The 21,858-nt window shown below is 38.7% G+C and overlaps 2 protein-coding genes and 1 pseudogene across 2 annotated transcripts; 2 read left to right on the top strand and 1 right to left on the bottom strand.

Moving 5' to 3' along the window:
- The first annotated feature begins 3,245 nt into the window (after positions 1-3,245).
- LOC103341915 (receptor-like protein 3 pseudogene) lies at positions 3,246-9,803 on the top strand (annotated as a pseudogene).
- A 2,048-nt stretch (positions 9,804-11,851) lies between these two features.
- On the top strand, positions 11,852-14,587 carry LOC103341916 (receptor-like protein 3). The gene is made up of 2 exons (XM_008245462.2): positions 11,852-14,093; positions 14,223-14,587. Exons 1-2 carry the CDS (start codon positions 11,869-11,871, stop codon positions 14,494-14,496), a joined length of 2,499 nt encoding a protein of 832 aa, XP_008243684.2. The 5' UTR covers positions 11,852-11,868; the 3' UTR covers positions 14,497-14,587.
- A 145-nt stretch (positions 14,588-14,732) lies between these two features.
- Positions 14,733-19,399, bottom strand: LOC103341840 (uncharacterized). Its single transcript, XM_008245394.3, has 3 exons — positions 18,862-19,399; positions 18,020-18,767; positions 14,733-16,011 (listed from the first exon to the last, which is right to left on the bottom strand). Exons 1-3 carry the CDS (start codon positions 19,176-19,178, stop codon positions 15,004-15,006), a joined length of 2,073 nt encoding a protein of 690 aa, XP_008243616.2. The 5' UTR covers positions 19,179-19,399; the 3' UTR covers positions 14,733-15,003.
- Between the last annotated feature and the right edge of the window lie 2,459 nt (positions 19,400-21,858).

Genomic DNA, 21,858 nt, shown 5'->3' with positions numbered 1-21,858 from the left:
GCAACCCTCCAGCCATGCTTGGGTTTTTAAAGACCCAACTTGCTTCTACTAGGGATGCAGGTGCAACCTTTTAAAGCACAAGAGTGGTGCAGCCCCATTCAGAGCATTCATTGAGCTTGCTCTTACGTCTTTGCTATTGGATCAAATTAATGAAATCTTTACTCAGGTTAAACCCAAAAAAAAAAGTTATAGTAAGGCTCGTTTGAGACTGCTTCTCTATAAAGCACTTATGCTCATAAGCGCTTTTATTATAAAGATACTGAAATTTTCATACGAAATCGAAATACTTTCTAAAAAAGCACTTGAGAGTGCTTACTGAAGAAGCAAATGGTAGGTGCTTATCTGAAAAGTGCTTCCATGACTCAGAAACACTTTTAAACTTTGATGTCAAACACTATCAAAAACACTTTTGATTGTAAGAAAGTGTTTTTAACCCTTACAGAAGCACTCTCAAATAAACTAGTAATTTTATGTAGTGAATTCATAAAATTTCTTTCACTTTAATTTATAAAACAAACTCTTTCGATTGGATTATTGGATTTACTTTGACAATTGCTATTGATATTTCAAGAGTAGAGTTTAAATTTGTGAACACATCACACATGAGCATGACTCACAAAATTTAAATGCTTAAATTACCTGCATAAATCTCTTAAATTTGTGAAAGTGTAAGCTCACCAAATTCATATTATGTAGTGTAGCGTGATTTATTTATGACTTGTCTAATTTACAAGTGATTGCTAGCACCTATTTAAAATTTGTCTTATAGTTCTTCTGCGCAATAAACAAATCAGACATGACACTTTCTTGTTTGCCCAATAACATTCGGGTTCTTTTAGTCACACTTTGCCCTCATTCACACGAATTTGAGCACAAACTGTGTAGTTTGAAGTCATGGCCATAGTGATCTTGTAAGACTTGCCTATCTTCTCCGACGGAGCCAAAGATGCAAGGATTTCACTCATAGTCCAAACTGCCCTACCTAGAGAAGAACAACATTATAGAGAGTATAAGGCTTAGAAGCTAGAGAGTACTCTACAATCTTACTTATTTCAATTTTTTTCTTTTTCTGACATAAGATTTCTAATTGGAATTTTCACTCAAAGTTTTTTATCTTAATCTTATTTTTAATAGATTAGATTTTATCTCTTGAATTACTTTCCTAGTTGGATCTATTTTGATTTATTTTATCTTTTCCCGTTATGACTTGCACGTTGCTCATCTCCTACTTGATTGGTCAAATTAGTTTGTTTTAGGAGATATTGTTTCTGTTGGTTGTTTGGCATTATCATTTAGAGTCCACACTAGATAAAATTGTTTGGTACACTCATGTTTGGCGTTTATAGGTAGTTGATATTGAATCAAAGTTATCCTTAATTGCATGGTAGTGTGTCTTGGTTTTGACGTGATTGACTTAGTCCATATTGGATCAAGCTTGACAATCACATGGAATAGAATTGTTGGACTTGGGTTTCTCTCTTACTAGGAGAACCTTGTAAATTGGGTGTCTTTATTTTCAAGAGATAGCTTTTGAATATTTGTTTTGAGCTTAGAATTCTAAGAAAAGCACAAGTACTTGGTGATTTATCAAACACTTTAATCATTCATATTGTTCATATGCATGTCTTCTACGGTTACTGGTGGCGGTTTTCCTCCGGTGAGCTAACAATCCCATCTAGATGCCACCCTTTTTCCACCCACCTTGGTCAAGAGACAGAAAGTCCAAATCCTATTTATTTTTATTTATTTGGAATCTTAAATTGTCTCCTCTAGCTTTTGAGTCCTGCAGGTATTTTCAAAATCGTATAAGATGCAAACAAACCGTCCAATTATTGGCCCCGAGAGCTTTTTTGGGGTCGTGATCTTCTCCTATAATTATGCCACCCTTTTTCCACCCACCTAGAGACAGAAAGTCCAAATCCTATGGGTCTATTTTTCTTCAGTGGCCTCTTTATGTCAAATCACTTTGTATTCATTGTGACGAAGAGACAGAACAGCAGCATATGTGGAATTGACTGGATGACTAAAATGGTGAATCTTTGACATGCGTTCGACAAGGGCAGAAGGCCTATTGGCTGAGACCTGATCGCGACTTAAGTAACCTTTGAATCCAATCTGCAGAAGAAGAAAAAAACCCAACATGCATATAGTTGACCTCTCAATGCCTAACTTATATTAAATTTCAAACATCAATTGAGAACATTCTTCTTGTTAATTATAATAGCTTTGCTTTCAAAGTCAAGACAAAGAACCCCTAAACATAATGGTAGGCTTAACTCAATCAACTGTTTCATAATTAAAGTAACCTCCTAAGAGCATCCACAATGGACTCCTTAAATCACCTCCTTAAAAAAAATTTAGAGAGGAATTGTAAAAATTCAACTCCAACCATGCTCCATATCCACCTCCTAAAATAGGGAGTCCTGTAGGAGCTCCTAAATATTTGAGGAGAGAGAAATGACTGCTTTATTTAATGAGTATTTCAAACCTTTATTTAATGTTAACTATTTTAGGGAGTATGGTTAGAGTTGAAATTTTTTAGAGAGTTCCTAAAATAGCTTTCTTATATTTTTAGCTAAATTTTAGCTAAAAAATAAAGAGCATCATTGTGGATGCTCTAAATACTTCTTAAGTAGTATTAAGTCCAGGCTTATGCTTAATTATTATATTTGATCATCTCTTAATTCATAACTCTCCTCAACTTTCCTCTTCAATTTTGAAAGGGTTTTCCTACTTTTTTTATCCCCCAACTTGTTATGTGCATGCATATCACCTAGAGAGTCAGTCAACATTAAAATCAGTACTGGTTTTGTTTATTTAATCAATGTCCTAAACTTTCATCTAAAAATTGGCTTACTGTGGAATTTAATCATTGTCGAAGTCAATGTAAACCTTCTGAGATGAACAGTTTTAAAGAGATAGATTGCTACCATCCCATGATCGACGGTCCTCAATTAGGCCCTCCCCTAGTGGTGTCCCCCGCAGTCATCAAAGAAAGAATAGTCCAATTAACCAAGACAAGAAGAATTATAGAGGGTGCAATTTCTACTCCAGCCTTTGTCTGGACTCTCTGCATTTGTTTCCTTTCAATAAGTCCAAAGCAAAGACTTCAAAATTCAATATTCAAATATGGCGGAGAAGATTGAGCCTAGCAGCGTGTGCAATATAATATAGGATAATTCTGGTATAGCAATAGCAAAAAGAACCATGGCAGTTCCTGTGCAATATAATATAGGATAATTCTGGTGTAGCAATAGCAAAAAGAACCATGGCAGTTCCTAGGCACACAATGCCTTGTGGGGTCTTCTTCATGTTCTTTTTTTTGTCCACTGTCATCTCTACAAATCATGCATGCAACAAAGCAGATCACAACTCTCTTTGGTCATCTTTTGATGATGTACCTTCTTCTGCTTTAAACTGGTCTTCTAGTGATTGTTGTCACTGGGAAGGCATCACTTGTGACAAGGATGGTAGGGTAACTCATTTGTTGTTGCCCTCCAAACGGCTCCAAGGAAGCGTTTCTCGCTCTCTTGGAAACCTCACGCATCTTTCGCAGCTCAATCTCTCCCACAATCAGCTTTCTGGTCCTCTGGAAGCTAGACTCATTTTGTCCTTGAGTTTCCTTGAGATTCTTGATTTGAGCTACAACCTTCTCTCTGGTGAAGTACCTTTGTTTCCACCATCCAGTAATATCCGAATAGTGGATTTATCCAGCAATCAATTCAACGGAACAATTCCTTCTTCATTCCTCCAGCATGCTGGTAATTTGAGCAGTTTGAATGTCAGCAAAAATCATATTTCTGGCCAAATGCCATCCTCTATCTGTCTTCATTCTTCTTTGCTTAGAGTCTTCGATTTCTCCTACATTAATTTCAGTGGCTCAATTCCTCTTGGTCTAGGGACCTGTTCGAAATGGGAGGTCTTTCGTGCAGGTTTCAATAGCCTCTCAGGGACCCTTCCTAGTGATATTTACAAAGCTCAGGCACTTGAAGAAATTTCATTACCTTCAACAAGCTTTTTGGTCCCATCAGTGACAGGATTGCCAATCTTACCAGCCTCACAATCCTAGAGATATATTTTAATCAGCTGACCGGCGTGCTCCCTCACCATATTGGGAAGCTCTCCAAATTGAAACTCATGCACCTTCATTTCAACAATCTACAAGGTTCTCTGCCCCCATCTTTGATGAATTGCACAAACCTTGTAGAACTAAATCTGGGATTCAACCATTTGGAAGGAAATATCACAATGCCAAATATCTCCAAACTTGCTCAACTTATTAAGCTTGATCTAGGGAGAAATTACTTCTCTGGTTTCATGCCAGTAAGCTTTTACTCTTGCAAGTCCCTGAAAGCAATTCAACTGGGCGAAAATGAAATAGAGGGACAAATACAACCCCAGATTGTCACCTTAAAATCCCTGTCCTTCCTCTCCCTTGGCTGGAACAGACCAATGTCACAGGGGCCATATATATATTGATGGGTTGCAAAAATCTCAGGCTACTCTTCCTTCCAAATAGTTTTCTAGGCGAAGAACTACCTGATGGTAAGGCTATGGTTGGTTTGGGGTTTCAAAATCTCCGTCTTCTTGGTATATGTTGGCGTGACTTGTGGATATTGACTTACTTTCCTTACACACCAAGAATTCCTATTATAATTATAATTGATTTACTTTAATTCTTGATTTCCTATTGTACATAGATTTAGGAATTTATTATTTACTTGCTCATTCAGGTTTCGTTGTATTATAAATATGACCTCATACAAGGAGAAGAATATATAGAAAATTCCCACAAACAAATATTCTCTCATAGTTTTCATATTTTAGCATGGTATTAAAGCGGCGATCTTGGAATTGCTGACTCTAGTTTCAAACCCCCGCCGCCGCTATGAGGGTTGATGATTTTTTCAACCCTCATGGAGGTAGCACCACCGACTCCTTCTCTCCTTCTCAACCAACCATAGCCGAGTTGAGTGCCCAAATGGCTAAGCTCCTACTGATTGGACTTTGGCCCCGAATTTGATCCTGAATCGGGATCCTATTTTGATGACCCGAACCTGATCCGGAATCAGGATCCTATTTTGACGACCCGACCCGACCTCGACTATGATGACGACAACCCCGACCCGACTCGATGATGACCACGACCCCAAATTTGTCCATGATTGGACCTCGATCCCAATTTCGACTCCGACTCCAGCTCCTACTCAGGCTCAAATCCCGATCCAAATTCCTACTCAACCTGTATCCTATGCATCTTCCGCTGCACAGATTATGACTTCTCGACTAACGACCTCGACACATGGACTAGATTGCGCATATTGTGGTGATCCGAGACACACTCGTGAGACTTGTTTTAAATTGCATGGCAACCCCGATTGGTGGGCTACTCTTAAAGATCGAGGACAATGCAATACGACCAGTAATGGTACTGGTTATGGATTCCATACTTCCGATAAGATTGATTCCAGGAGTTGGATAATTGATTCGGTGCAACTGATCATATGACGTTTGATCCTGATGATTTTCTGAATACTACACAACCTCGACGAACCTGTATTGCAAATGTCAATGGCGTTACTTATCCTCTGACAGGGGCTGGCACTGTTGCACTCTCATCCTCTCTCACACTGTCTAATACTCTACTTGTTCCATCTTTATCCACTAAATTGTTGTCATTAGTCAGCTTCTGAACAATTGAATTGTTATGTACTCATTTACCCGAGTTTTTGTTTGCTTCAGGATATTCACACTAAGGAGATTCTTGGTCGTGGTACTAAGAGAGGGGGGCTATATTATGTCGATGACTTCAGCCTTGGCATGGCTAACAGTGTGACGCATCCCTTTGATAGCAAATAAAAGCAAATCTGGTTATGGCATCATCGATTGGGACATCCGTCTTTTAGTTATATGAAGCATCTTATACCAGATTTATTCTCAAGTTTCAAGGACTCCGACTTCACATGTGATACTTGTATTTTGGCCAAGAGTCACCGTGTGCCCTATCCGTTGAGTATGAACAAGTGTACTACTCTATTTATGTTAATTCACTCTGATGTCTGGGGACCTTCACCTATCACTGCTCCTTCTGGTGTTCGATGGTTTGCCACATTCATAGATGATTGTATATGGATGACATGGCTTTATTTGTTGAAGAATAAAAAATGAAGTGTTTTCCTGTTTTCAGTTCTTCCACAAACAAATGAAAACTCAGTTTAATGCTCAAATCTAGATTCTTCGCTCCGACAATGATGGAGAATTTGTCAATCATGACTTTCAGACTTACTTCCAACAACATGGATTTATCCATGAGACGACTTGTCCTCAGATACCGCAACAAAATGGTGTTGCTGAACGAAAGAATCGACATCTTCTTGAAACCGCCTGAGCACTTCTGATTGGCTCTCATGTTCCTCGCCATCACTAGGATGATGCTATTGTCACTGCAGTTCACCTAATCAACCGTATGCCTTCTGGTGTATTGACCTTTAAAACTCCTTTACAGGTGCTTGCGCAACACAGGCCTCTACCTTCTATTTTGGTACTCACACCCCGAATCTTTGGATGTGTGGCTTTCGTTCATCTCCACAAAAATCAATGTAGCAAACTTGATCCCTATGCGCTTCGTTATGTTTTTGTGGATTATGTCACTCGTCATAAAGGCTACCGTTGTTATCACCCTCCTACCCGACGTACCTATGTCACTTTGGATGTGACATTTCTGGAATCTGAGCTGTTCTTCCATGATCCATCATCCAATTCTACGTTTCAGGGGGAGATACGAAGTGAAGAGCAGAATTGGAGCAACTTGGAAAACGAAGAAATTCTCTTATGTACAGAAATAATTGATCATCCCGAGTCTGGAACACAAGATTACTTTCTGCCGAATGATCCATACGAAGATATTTCTGATCCGAGTCTCACACCTACAGACAATACATAACAACAAGATGAAGACACCCCCTCTAACTCAACAGTACCAACAGACCAATCTCCTGAGAATATCCTTGAGGTAACTACTCCTACTAGACTTGTGCATTTAGAGGATAAAACTATTGGATATCAATTACCTTTTAGGCAAAATCGTGGCAAGCCACCAAACCGCTATTCACCTGATATTGGCAAGACATCCAAGTATCCAATTGCAAATCATGTATCCACTGAGAAGCTGTTTGAACCACTCAAGGCTTTTGTGCATCAATTGTTTGTTATCCATATTCCAACCAAGGTCTCTGAAGCATTGAAAGATCCTAAGTGGGTCCAAGCTATAAAAGAGGAGATGAAAGCTTTTGAGAAAAATGAGACTTGGACATTAGAGACTATACCACGAGGAAAAAAGACTATCAGATGTAGATGGGTGTTTACTATAAAACACAATGCAGATGGATCTATCGAGCGATACAAGGCAAGACTTATGGCAAAAGGGTACACACAGACCTATGGTATAGACTATGAAGAAACCTTTGCTCCAGTTGCAAAGTTAAACACCGTCAGAGTCTTATTATCCCTTGCAGCTAATTTGGATTGGTCACTACACCAGTTTGATGTAAAGAATGCTTTTCTACATGGCGAACTCAAGGAGGAGGTGTACATGGACATTCCTCCTGGTTATAATACTACTCAGACTGGAACAGTTTGTAGGTTACGAAAAGCATTGTATGGGTTGAAACAGTCACTACGTGCATGGTTTGGACGGTTCACCATGGCAATGAAGAACAATGGTTTCAAACAGTGCAACTCCGATCATACTCTATTCTTGAAACATCGGAAAGGGAAGGTAACAGCATTAATAATTTATATTGATGATATGATTATTACTAGGAATGATAAACAGGAAATATCACAGCTACAAGACTATCTGGCTACAGAGTTTGAGATGAAGGATGTAGGTGGACTCAAGTATTTCTTGGGAATTGAGGTGGCTCGATCGCAGAAAGGCATATTTCTCTCTCAAAGGAAATATGTCTTGGACTTGTTGACAGACACAGGAATGCTAGATTACAAACCTGTGAACACTCCTATTGTTCAGAATCATCATCTTGGAGAATATCCGGTTCAAGTTCCAACTAACAAAGAAAGATACCAAAGGTTAGTGGGAAGATTGATCTATTTGTCACATACTCGACCAGACATTGCTTATGCAGTGAGCGTTGTCAGTCAATTTATGCACTCTCCAAGTGAAGACCACATGAATGCAGTTCTTCGGATACTTAAATATTTGAAGTCTGCACCTAGAAAATGACTTATGTTCTCAAAGCATGGTCATCTAAATATTGATGGTTATTCAGATGCAGATTGGGCAGGTAATGTAACAGATAGAAAATCCACATCGGGTTACTTCACATTCGTGGGAGGTAATTTGGTGACATGGAGGAGCAAGAAACAGAATGTAGTAGCTTTATCCAGGATAGAAGCCGAGTTCAGAGGCATGACTAAAGGGATTTGTGAACTTCTTTAGTTAAGAAAGTTGCTTACTGAACTTGGGTATAAACCTACATCTACAATGAATCTCTTTTGTGACAACAAGGCTGCTATAGCCATTGCACAGAATCCGGTTTAGCATGATCGTACTAAACATGTCGAGGTGGATCGACACTTCATCAAACAGAAGCTTGAGGCTAAAGTGTTTCAATTTCCTTTTGTGAAATCCGAGGATCAATTGGCGGATATTTTGACAAAGGCGATTTCCAATAAAGCATTCCACAATTCACTGGATCAGTTGGGCATTGGCGACATCTATGCACCAACGTGAGGGGGAGTGTTGGCGTGACTTGTGGATATTGACTTACTTTCCTTACACACCAAGAATTCCTATTATAATTATAATTGATTTATTTTAATTCTTGATTTCCTATTGTAAATAGATTTAGGAATTTATTATTTACTTACCCATTCAGGTTTCGTTGTATTATAAATATGACCTCATACAAGGAGAAGAATACATAGAAAATTCCCACAAACAAATATTCTCTCATAGTTTTCATATTTTAGCAGTATATACCTGTATGGATGTCAAAGCTCAAGAAACTGGAAGCCCTAGATCTGTCTACTAATAGACTCACAGGCTTAATACCTAGTTGGGGACTCTTCTTAGTCTTTTCTTTATAAGCTTGAACAATAACTCCCTTTCAGGTGAACTTCCAAAGGAGCTTTTCAGACTACAAGCATTGGTATCAGAAAAACATGCAACTCCAACAGACCATGGTGATGTTGAACTGCCTATCTACACACAATGCACGAATCATTCCATTACTGCTTTGCAGTACAACTATCTGTCCAACTTGCCAAGAGCAATTTACATATGAAACCACAGTCTAAGAGGCAACATACCGGTTGAGATTGGCCAATTGCAACACCTTCACGAGTTGGATCTTAGAGTCAACAACTTCTTTGGCAGCATTCCAGACCAGATATCTAACCTCACAAACTTGGAGAGATTAGACCTCTCAAGAAACCATCTCTCAGGCGCAATCCCATCTTCACTGTCAAATCTTCATTTCTTGGCTTCATTCAGTGTTGCATACAATAATCTGCATGGACCAGTACCGTCAGGCACTCAGCTCCAAGGCTTCAATGCCATTGCCTTTAAGAGTAACCCAGGACTTTGTGGTGCCCCGCTTCCAAATGAGTGCCAACAGATGAACACAAGTAATAATAAAACTAGGAACATGGAAGATGTACATGACAATTGGAATCGAATTCCATGGCTTCATATTTCAGTGACTCTTGGTTTCATTATAGGATTTTGGGGAGTTTGTGGCCTTTTATCTTTGAGCAGGTCATGGCGATATGCATTGTTGTGAAATTATTGCAAGCGCACAATCCGTACAAGTAATATAGAAATAAGTAGAGTGTCGTTCCCACGAAGACTGTAATTTCCTATTAACTACCAATTATGATTAATTAAGAAGTTTATTTGAACAGTTGATTAAGAAGATTGATTGATTTAATAACCTAAAACAATTATGAAAAATAGCAATTTAATTAATGAAATAAAATCGAGATGATGAGACACTAGAGCATCCGATTTCACCATAACCAATTCCACTTAATTCTTATAGCCAATTAACCCTAATTACTACCCATGTTAACCGTTGTTTTCTCCTAATTCATTTGATATCCCCTCTCGGGCTCAACCAAAAGTATTCTTAATTAACAACTCATTCTCTCTTGAGCAACGAATTTAGAAAATCAAGAACTCATTAAGTTCTATGAGAACTTGCAAGAAAACTGCATGAGTCATGTTAGGCCCTCTCGGGCACTCATTCAAGACATGGTATCTATTACAAGAAGCAAACACCAAACATCTCGTCTCGGTCTCTGCTTAGATCATCAAATCAATTAAATATTGGCCAGATATTCAAAGTATTAAGAACAATAACAAATACTCGACATGGAATAGTAATCAAAAATTAATATAACTATAAAAATTAAGTATTCATGGTTAGGCTACATCGTAGCCCTAGCAAGGAAAATTAGTTCATGACAAAAGAAAAGATAAATATGAGAATTGTTGTCATAAAACCGATTTGGCCGATGGATTTGATCTCTGGATTCTCCACAGCAACACAACGAATTCTTGTCTCTCTCTCTGATATATTTGTGGGTGTATGAAAGTTGTGTATGGGAAGATGATGGAAAAGATGATGATATGAAGAGATCCTAGGGTGACCGTATATAGTATAAAACAACTAAACCCTACTTCAAAAAGGTCTAGAAAAACTCTCCTAAAGCAAAACAAAATCTCAAACAATTAAGGAAACAAACTAGGAAAGAATCCTTCTTTGACTTGGAAACACGTCAGCCAAATTGCACGCATGTTTTGGAGTCATTCCACTTCCTAGAAAAATTCTGGAAAAATATGAGAAATGTAGCTTTATCTCTAAGCTTTCCAAGAATATATTACACGCCACTAGGAAAAATCTGAAAGATATTCAAATCTTCAATCTTCCACAGCAATGCAGTTCTGACGGGATTTGACTTAGGCTGTCTTGACTTGCAGGTCTGGAGCATTTGGCTTTGTAGAAAATTATGAAACTTTGATACAATAATCTTCAATGTCTTAGATTTCTTCTACAATTGTCCTTGCACTAAAATTCATTCGAAAAGTCAATTTTCAATTGAAATCCTTCCAAGAGCGCAGAATAGCTGAAAATAAGGAAAGTAAAGTAATAATACTCTTTTTAATTAACTTTCCCTACAAAACCTACATATAAAAGGTATAAAAATTATAGGAAATAATACACTTATCATGCATATTTCGAATTTATGTCCAACGCTAAACCCTTAAAGATCGCTTTCTGGGGTAGTGAAGTGTATTTTTCCTTGGGAAATAAAAGATTTTATTAACCATAGCTGCTGCATAGCAACAATCTAAACCCTCCTCTTCACTTTGTTCCTCCCTTACTCTCCAAACTACACCTTGGAAAAATTCTGAAAGACAGTAATAAAGTAATTTTTTTTTTTTACTTTATAAAAATTAACACATGATTATAATCTTGCTCTCCCTCCTTGCCTGCCAGTAAAACCAGAAAAAATTGTATCGACAGATGAAAGGAGTAAAAGAACTTTCTTTTTTGTTCTTTCTCTTTTTTCAAAGTCGTCTTTGAGTCTTTGTCCTCGAAATGGTTCACGAAGCAAAATAACAAGAAGCATGTGATGTGATATGAGTATCTTTGATTCTAATCTAATCCAAGATGGTATTTACGACTTTGAACTACAGACTTTGACTTTAGGACTCTAAATACTTGGCGTTTTCATTTCTCTTTCCTGGCTAAAGATTTTAGTTTGACTTCTTACAATGAAGACGTATATTTTGCATATAAATATACATACAAACCTGTGAGTGATCTAAATCTAAGAAGAAACATGGTACCTCAGCCTGATCATCAACCAATCTTTTATGGCTTCCTTTTCATCCTCTTCTTTTCTTCCATTATATCTGCAAAATATGCATGCAAGCTGACTGAACGCAGCTCTCTCATGTCCTTCTCTCTCTCCCTCTCTTCCCCTCCATTAAACTGGACTTCAGTTGATTGTTGCCAATGGGAAGGCATCACTTGTGATCAAGATGGTTTGGTCACCCAATTGCTCTTGCCCTCCAAAGGCCTCAAAGGAGGTATTTTTCCCTCATCACTTGCAAATCTCACACATCTCACCCACCTCAATCTCTCCCACAATTCCCTTTATGGTTCACTAAATCAAACTGGATTCTTCTCGTCCTTAAACCGTCTTGAGATCCTTGATTTGAGCTCTAACCTTCTCTCCGGAGAGCTGCCAGCTTTTCTACCATCCAGAAATGTGATCCGGATGGTGGACTTGTCCAGCAATCACCTCCATGGCGAAATCCCATCTTCATTTTTCCAACAAGCTTGGAATTTAACTAGTTTCAGTGTCGGGAACAATACCTTAACCGGGTCTATCCCGTCCTCTATTTGTCTTCATTCTTCTCCCTCAATTAGGCTATTGGATTTTTCCTTCAATAAATTCAGTGGCAATATTTTTCCCGGACTAGGGGCATGTTCCAAACTGCAGGTTTTTCGTGCCGGTTACAACAACATTTCGGGTCTACTTCCAGATGATATCTATAATGCTTCAACACTTGAAGAAATCACATTGCCTCGCAATTCACTGTATGGAGCCATAGGTGAAAGAATTGCCAACCTCACCAACCTCACAATCCTTGACCTCCAATCTAATGGATTGAGTGGTCTGCTCCCTGCAAGTATTGGTAAGCTATCCAAACTGAAACTCATGTTCCTTCAATTCAACAACCTACAAGGTTCTCTGCCTCCATCTTTGATGAACTGCACAAACCTTGTTGAACTCAACCTGGGACTCAACCTTTTTGAAGGAAATATCTCCACCCTTGATTTCTCCAAACTTGTTAAACTAACCGAAATTGATCTTGGCCATAATAACTTCACCGGTTTCTGGCCAGTAAGTCTTTACTCATGCAAGTCCCTGAAAGCGATTCGACTGAGCAAAAACAATCTAGAGGTGCAGATACAACCTGAGATTCTTTCACTGCAATTCTTGTCCTTCCTCTCGGTCAGCTATACCAGATTGACCAACGCCACAGGGGCAATAAAGATCTTAATGGGTTGCAAAAGTCTCAAGGTGCTCCTCCTTTCATCAACTTTTTATCTAGGGGAGGAAATTCCAGCTCTTGATAACTTGGATGATTTTGATGGATTTCAAAATCTTCAAATGCTAGATTTGAGCAACTGTAAGCTCAGTGGTCAAATACCTGCATGGTTATCCAAGCTCAAGAAGCTAGAGGTCTTGATTCTAAATTTTAATAGAATCACAGGGCCAATTCCTAGTTGGCTGGGGACTCTTCCAAGGCTCTTTGTTGTAGGCTTGGGATCAAACCAAATTTCAGGTGAATTTCCGAAAGAACTTTGTAGGTTACCAATGTTGGTATCTGAAAAAACTGCAGTTCAAGTAGATGACGATGTTCTTGAATTGCCTATCTATACATCGACCAATGGAACACTTTTGCAGTACAAATTGTCCTACTTTCCTCGAGTGTTAGACATAAGGAACAATAGCATTAGTGGGAGAATACCTATTGAGATTGGGCAATTGCAGCTTCTCCAGATGTTGTATCTTAACATGAACAACTTCTCTGGGACCATCCCGGAGCAAATATCCAACCTCAAGAACTTGGAGGGATTGGATCTTTCCATGAACCATTTGTCTGGAAACATCCCATCATCATTGACAAGCCTTAGTTTCTTGAAATCTTTCAATGTCTCATACAATGATCTCCAAGGATCAATCCCAATAGGCACTCAGCTCCAAAGCTTCAATGCTTCTGCATTTGAGGGGAATTCAAAACTCTGTGGAGCCCCACTTCCAAATGAGTGCCACCCAAGAAATGGCCCTGATGCAGAGCATAAGAACAACCAAGATGTGGACAATGGGCACCAAATTCTGTGGTTTGAGTTATCTGTTGTGCTTGGGTTCATTGTAGGGTTCTTGGGAGTCTGTTGCTCTTTGCTCTTTAACAACACATGGAGATATAGATATTTCCAGTTCCTAGACAATGTTCAACATAAGCTCTATTTGATGCAGAGAAAGCTTAGAAGGTAGAGTACTATACTGTTTTTTTCTTTTTCTATTAATTGGTTTTAGTATTTCTGTAATCTTCTATTTGTTTTATGATGCTTAATTATTTTTCCTTGTTTTTCTTCCTCCATTTGATTAATCAAACACAGGGTGAGAGTTGACAGACAACTCCAAGACCAAGTCCAAGTCTCAAACCAAAGGCCCGAAGTTAATAGCAGCAATCTGTACAGTGAAACAGATGGTAAAAATTGGTCAGAATTTGCAACCCTCACAAGTCACAATGCTGCCAAACAACCTCCCTTCAATGATCCCACCAAAGAAGATCCCTACGTGTCCCTCGGCGCAGAAGAAGAAATATTTTTTGATACAAGCAATATTGAAGGAGAGATTCGAACACAAGATGTCAGATTCACGGTTAACTAGTATGAGTTCAGTACCTCTTTTGTTTATATTTTTTTTTTCGGCTAGGAATATCGTTTGGTTTCTGTTAATGACATGGGCTTTTCTTTCTTTTTTTTGGATGAGTAAATACTTCAAGTTCTTTTGGTGATCAGAATAATAATCAGGCCATCATTTTGGTTACTCCGTTTTTTAATTTTTCGAGGGTTTTGGGCCTAGCTTCTCTCCTTCCTACTACTAGCAACAAAGCCCACACTACAAGTACAAAATAAGATATATAAAATAACTGGAAACTAGAAAAAGGACCTCCTCATTGATGCTCGTCATCAAAACCTTTGTATAGGCAATGGATGCCACAATCATTCTACAAGTTCACAATACATCTACGTCTGTCTCTCTATCTCCTGTGTTTGATTCTTGCCTTCTTGGGCGAAAAACTAAAAGACACTAGAAAACCTAGCATTAGCAACAAAACGAGAGCAGAAACCCAAAACACACCAAAAATAATTTACAGGATACAAACAATGGCCATCACCTCCTTGTGCGCTTTCTAGGCCTTCCTGCACTCCCCATCTGATCAGCCTCACCATTGCCTCTCCCTCTTTTCCCACTTCCATTTCCAGCCTCTGCGGTCTCCGGCCTTTTTGGGGGTCTCCCAACCCCTCTCTTTGCCCTCCCACTGATCTCCTCGTCTCTTCTTCCCCCTCCTCTCCCTCCCCTCCTCCCAGTAGAACTCCGGGTCACCCTCTTTTTCCTCTCGTCTGGTTTCGTCTTCCCCTTCTGCTTCTTCTCGTCCTCCTCTACCATACTATCCTCACTCTCACCACCCTCCGAAACATCTGAGCTCCCTCTCTTCACTTCGATGCTCGTAGAGTTCTGCTTCATTCTCTTCAAGAACGTCCTTGCCGCGCCTTGCTTTGTCATCTTCGCATTTTCGATCTTCTCCATTTTCATTTCCTCTAAACCATCATGGGAACTAAGCTCATTTCCACCATACGCATGCTCCGTTTTTCCCACATTCTTGCTGCTGTCCCTCCGTGACCCTCTCCGCCCGCCTCTTTCTTGGGTCCTTTTCTTCCTAATCCCCTTGTCCTCAACCTCACTCGCCTTTCCTTTCTCTTCAACCTCCCCTCTTTCCTTTTTATCTCCCTTCCTGTTCTTAGCTCCGCCACCTCCATTGGCAGAACGACGTAAACCACACACAACCACGGAGGGCTTGCTGGGTTTCACAGACCTATCGGGTTCTATCTTGGGTACTTTGGATTCTAACTTAGGTGCATGGAGTTTTACCGTATCGATCGTGGGTTGTGGTTTTTGTAGCTGGTCCTTCATTTCCTTTAGCACAATGGATCGTAGCTCTTGAGCTGCCATGTGCTCTGGAGAAGTCTTGCGCACGAAAACGACGGCGTTGTTGAATAGGAGGAGGAGGTCGCGGAAGAACTTGTGGGTGCAATCTGTGTAGACCCCTTTGTTAAGCCTGGATTGAACCTCATGCAGGTCCATGTGTTGCCGGATCAAGCTTTTATATCTTTCTGATTCCTGCAAAAGTTGTATGCTTCTTTATTAGAATATAAAGAAAAGAAAAGAAAAAATATATATAAATTGGCATTTGGTAGTAAAAATAAAAGAAAAAGAAAAAGAACTAATAAGAGTTAATGGTTATGGTCAGGCGAAATTTCATCTTCTAAATCTCGATTAATTAAATCTCCCGCTCCTGGTATTATTTTGAGACGTTCCGTATACAAGCCTCTGCAAACAGGACTTATTGCTATTCATTCTATGATCCCTACAGGGGCGTTGTCAACTAGAATTAATTAGTTCTTTTGTACCATGAGGAAAATACGAGGGTAAGGGTACTATGGTAATATCGCACTCCAAAAGTGAAGGGAAGAAACCCACTAAAATAGCGAAGTGCCCATCACCTGCAGTTTTGGGCTTCAGGAATTGTACCGTACACACGTGTAACATTCCACAAGGTTGGCCCATCACCTGAATTTCTTGTATTTTGCACTGTAACAAATCGGTTGGGATTGGACGGGAGAAATTCTTTTGTACGCGGAATGCACCGGACAATATAGTACACACTACAAATAGATCCCCACCGTACAAAATGAACTATCGTCATCCACGCAATGTGCACAAGCTAATAATTTTCGTTTAGAGTAAGGTTTTCTTTTTTTTTCAGAGAAGAGTAAGGTTTTGTTATATATAGGAAATGTGAACTATTTACTTTGTATACTTATATCATTTTAACAATAAGGATAATATGTTAATGCAATCCACACCCACTAATGGTTGAAATCATCGCGCAGCTAGGCGCGATTGATGGTAACACTCCTCATATGGTAATACGTTACCTAACTTCTAATCTACCAACCCTCATTCCATGTATCTCACCTTTTCTATTTTACGTATATCATATTTCACATGCAACATATACGTAAATTCGACCGTTCAAAATTGTTTAAACAACGCGGAAGTTACATATTTTTATTTTTATTTTTGGTCAAGGGCTTATTGGTGCAGCTCCCTAATAACAATATCCAAGAAATGTTTTTGTGAGAGAAACAAAAATTATAAACAGAACCTTGGAAATATATACCTGAGAGAGAGAGAGGAGAATATTCCTAAATAAAGGACCACCCTTGAGGCCCATAAATACAAAAACTTCCTGAATCTAACTATTTTTCTCACATGTCCTTGGCAAGCTTAGCCATGTATATAGGGGGTGCAAAGAACAGTTTCTCCATAAACACCATGAGAATGATGAGGAGAATGATGATTGATTACTAGGGTGCATGTATGTGCTACTATACTCTAGATCTTATGATTGATTTCTAACTGTTAATACATGTGAGCTGCAATACAAAACTCACATAAATTTATGGTTAAAAATTACCTACATCTTAGTCACGAGGGCTAACAACAAAATTAGAAAAAATAAAACATATACCTTTCGAAATTGAAAAAAAAACACGTCCCACTACTGTCCAACACACTTCGTAATTTCGTAACACCTCCTCCTTTGGGGTTGGACTGTTGGAGGGGTTATAATTATATCCTCTAAGTCCTCATATTTAAACTCCCTAGTGGACCCCACCACTCCCCTAAGGCATAAGCTACCCTTCATCAAAATCTTGACCCAGTTTTTGTCCTCTATCGTAACGCTCATGTGCCGCCCGCTAACATCCTCACCAATTACAGCATACCATCCCAAACAAAATTTTCATTTAACCCTATTATGCTGCAGGTTTGAGTTGGGACTAATCTTAAGTACCAAAACACCCCCATTTTATTCCTCCATATGACAAAATCACCCTCAAATTCGTGATGTGTCACGCTCTGATTGGTCCAGCCCCCGACATCTAAATCTAAACTGACAGTCACCACCTCGTCCGGTAATTGCGACCTCCTTTTCCCCACCCTTTTTGCCAAATATTCATTTTCCGAGTTTTTGGTTAGTTTTTTTTTTCTTCATCTTGAGTTGCATATTATAATTATATACGTCAAAATTTGTTTTTGGAATAATTGGAATATTTGTCAATACCTGGCTCCGAAGCCGACGCTCGAATACGGAGCCGAGCCGATGCGAGCGGATGATCCGGAGGACCTTGATCAACGGCTCATGTTTAACCAGCTTAGGCTTAATCCCTTTGCTGGTGGCGGGAGAAACTTCGTCACCCTCGGCCTCTTCGCCGCTGCTACTCCTACTCCTACTCCTTCTCCCTCCTCCCTCACCACCTCCGCCTCCACGACGTCGTTTCCTCTTCGACAAGCTCGCTGAACTCTGCACGTCGCTGTTCTGCTTCGACGCCACTCCTCCCCTCTTTCCCTCCCGCTTCGACTCACTCACCGATTCCCAAAACTCGTTCGACTCGCCGAGTTGAGTCGCCCCCACCGTTTCACCACCTTTTTTATTGTCTTCCTTCTCATCGTCGATTACTTTACCGTTAACAGAGCAATCGCGATCCGGTTCGGTCCGGCTTCCGGTTCGAACCCGATCTGGTTCGTTTCCGTCCGGTCCGGGCTCCTCTTCCTCCGATTGTTTTGCCACGACGCTGTTTTCTTTCGCTTCACCTCGTTGGCTCGTTGAATTGGACTCGTTGAAGGATCGGTTCTCGCGCTCGTCGGAGTCGAATTCTTCGCCGGAGTTTGTTTCACCGGCGATATTCTCCGGTGAAGCCTCTAGCTGATCCTCTCCGCCGCTTTGGAGATCGTTGTTGGGATGGGCCTCCGCCTCCTCCTTCAAGCTCCGCTCCCTCTCCTCCAACCTCTTCACCTTCAACTCCAACGACCTGTAAAACGACACACAGACAGAGTCTCAGATCTCAGACCATTAAAACGACGACCTCTCACACTCAGATCTCTCTCAAGAGACGCGGAATTTACACGATCGAAACGTCGCGACGGTGGACCTCATGGCGGAGCTCATCGACTCGAAGGTTCCGGAGCTCGTCAACCATTTGGCCCAAGCTGTGCGATTGGTTGTCGTTTTTTGATACGAATCGTCGTTTGAGGTCGTCGAACTTGTCTCTACAGTCCTGAGCAGTGAGGAGCGTGGAGGCAAAGGTGGAGGAGCTCTTGGTCTGGACCTCCATGGCGACGGAGTCCCAGCTCTTGGTGCCGTGGCGGTTCACGGCGCACACTAGTAAAAGCTCCTCTAACGTGCCCCATGGGTGCCCGCTCGTTCCGTGTTCCCGGGCCATTCTCCTCTCATTTCATCATTGGTTTTTCAAAATTAGGGTTTTTGGTTTTATAGTTTCAGAAACAAAATCTCAATTTTTTACAAGGATGATGATGATGATGAATGTACAGATTTATTATGTTTGTTCGTCGCTTTTATATTTCCATCTAAGTGAATTATAAAACTTTTTTTTTTCCGTGTTTTTTTTTGGTCTCTTCGTGTTTCGGCTTGACAACGCCAGTAGGCTTTGTAAAGCTCGCATTCTCGCTCCACCACCACGTTGGGCCTAGACTATACTACCAATTGGGTTCTTATTTTCCATAAATTTCTATGTGCAATTCGAAATTACCCATTTACTCCCGCCATTATGAGTAAAATTCGTAAATATCTCAAATTATATACTCATGGTGTTAGTAAAATTACAAAAAATTCCCATATTTTTAAATTTATTGGAAAGACAGTGTGAAATAATACAATGATTCATATTAAATTATGGCGCATACACATAATCTAATGTGAACCCGAAATAAACAAATAACAGTCAACAATCGTGGATGATCAATATACAAATAAGGTATAATATATAAGAGTTATAAGTCTAACCGAATCTTTTGAAGAGACAATCATTTATGGCTCCACATAACTTGTAATGTAGGGCAATGAAAGAAGTGCATTGTTTGCCACGACCTTAAACGATTAAACAAAATTCAAAAGGAAAATATTCTGCAATGATAAGGTAATAACAAATTCTATAGATTTTGAAATAACAATCAAAACATGAATGAATCCCCGTTACTCTGGAAGTTCGAAAATCCCAAATATGGGCTAGAGCAAGATTCAAATTAGGGCTACAAAGAAACTTGTATGTAAAAGAAGCGAAAGTTAGCCAAAAAAAAGGGTCAATGCTAGTTTATTTGTACCTTAACCTTCATTAATTTAAGTTTCCGTATCAATTATCATTCTTTTTTTCTTTTTCTTTTGTTGAGCTATGAGTGTACAAGTCTATTTGTAAGCAAAATGCTAACGACGCTTGCTTAACAGAGTGTCTCTACATGGACTTGTTGACACCTCATGATTTTGGCTCGATAATTAATGCTAGGTTTTACTCATTTTACATGATAAGTATGCGGTGGCAACAAAATCCTTGTAAGAATTATCTTTTTGAACAAGTCTCATTAGCATTTATCCTCTTTGTACTATATCATCTCATTGTTTTGTAGTAATCAATTTGTGAGCGATCCCAATCATAGCTGCACCAATAAACATTTATCATCTTTTAAATTTCTATTGGGTCAATTCCAATCAAACCACACAACCTAATTGGCTTACAAATGAGCAAGTCTTGGATTCAAAAAATCATAAATCGCTATGTACTGGTTAGATTACGGGTTGGAATTAAAATTTAAAAATAGGCTTAATTTTGAGTTCATCTGACTGAATCTCCCAACTTGATCACAAAAAGTTGGTTGGCCTAAAAATGAGCTGGTCTTGGGTCTAATAAATCATAAACTGCTATATATTGGGTTGGATTACGGGTTTGAACTAAAACCAACCCAACCCAACCCATACCCACTCCTCTCATATACTATTATACACCATATTTCTCTTTGGCTACCAAACTAAGTAAAATGTTAATTACATTCCTTTTAAAGTAAAATAAATTTAAATTTAAAATGGGATATATAGCTTAAGGGTAATACTAGTCCCTTGGCACACGCTTATGCATGTGCCAATTGTTTTTGTTTTTTTTAAATTTATTTTTAGAATTAAGAAAAGACAATATAGGTAGTTATGTTCCATAAAAGTATGACCTATTATCCAATTTTGTTTTAAATTTAAATTTAAAATTTTTAAATATGAAAAAGTGTGAATTTACCATAGTATCCTCATTTAATTAATAATTTTAATTCTTAATGTTTGAATAAACCAAAGACATTTTCTAATATTTTGAATGTTTCATCATTATCTGTATTTTACTTTATATATATAGATAGATAGATAATAACTAAAATCTCAATCCTTGCTCACCATCTTTCTTCTCGCATCTTCCCTTTTTTTTTTTTGCTTTAGTTGTTTATTGCAATAACTTCTTGTGTTGCATGAGTAACATGTATAAGAGTTGGTTGTAATTCTGTGTATGTATTCATTTCAAATATATTACATTGAAATTAGTAATTTCAAATTCAAAATAGTCGACTATTGCCAAATCATAATTTATATATTAATTTCTTTAATAAATGTGTTATATAATTAGTAATTCAAAAAATTTATTAATTTATGGATACAAACATCACACATGTAGTGGAAGAAGACATAAGCCATAAGACATAATTTTAAATTGTTATTAAACTTGTTCTAAGTTAAAATGATTATGTACATATTTTTAGGATTCTGATTTTCCCACTCCCATCTTATTCACTTACACTCCCTTTTGTTTTTTTAAAATACTTTTTACTATAACATACAATAAAGTATAAGTGGACAATAGAATAGTGAGAACATACAATTTCTAACCAAATAAATATAAGTAAACAAAAGATAAGTGAGAAAATCAGCTCCTTATTTTAAACCAAAGCAAGGCTTTTTTTTATTTTTATATATACGAGATCTATCCACACATGCTGGGCATGTGTTGGAAGTTACCACACACAACACACTTTAACAATTTTTTTTTACATAAGTGAATTAAATACCTCAAAGTT

The sequence above is a fragment of the Prunus mume genome, linkage group LG1, assembly GCF_029339155.1.
Source record: "Prunus mume cultivar Tortuosa linkage group LG1, ASM2933915v1, whole genome shotgun sequence".
Lineage (NCBI taxonomy): Eukaryota > Viridiplantae > Streptophyta > Magnoliopsida > Rosales > Rosaceae > Prunus > Prunus mume.
This window is presented reverse-complemented; position numbering and strand designations above follow the sequence as displayed.

Bases quoted from the DNA above. Each gene is read 5' to 3' on its own strand.
- LOC103341916 (XM_008245462.2), top strand. From the start codon at position 11,869: ATGGTACCTCAGCCTGATCATCAACCAATCTTTTATGGCTTCCTTTTC. The intron at 14,094-14,222 runs GTAGAGTACTAT...AATCAAACACAG, and splicing joins ATGCAGAGAAAGCTTAGAAG to GGTGAGAGTTGACAGACAAC.
- LOC103341840 (XM_008245394.3), bottom strand. From the start codon at position 19,178: ATGGCCCGGGAACACGGAACGAGCGGGCACCCATGGGGCACGTTAGAG. The intron at 18,768-18,861 runs GTAAATTCCGCG...GTCGTTTTACAG, and splicing joins CGTCGCGACGTTTCGATCGT to GTCGTTGGAGTTGAAGGTGA. The intron at 16,012-18,019 runs GTATTGACAAAT...CAACTTTTGCAG, and splicing joins AGCGTCGGCTTCGGAGCCAG to GAATCAGAAAGATATAAAAG.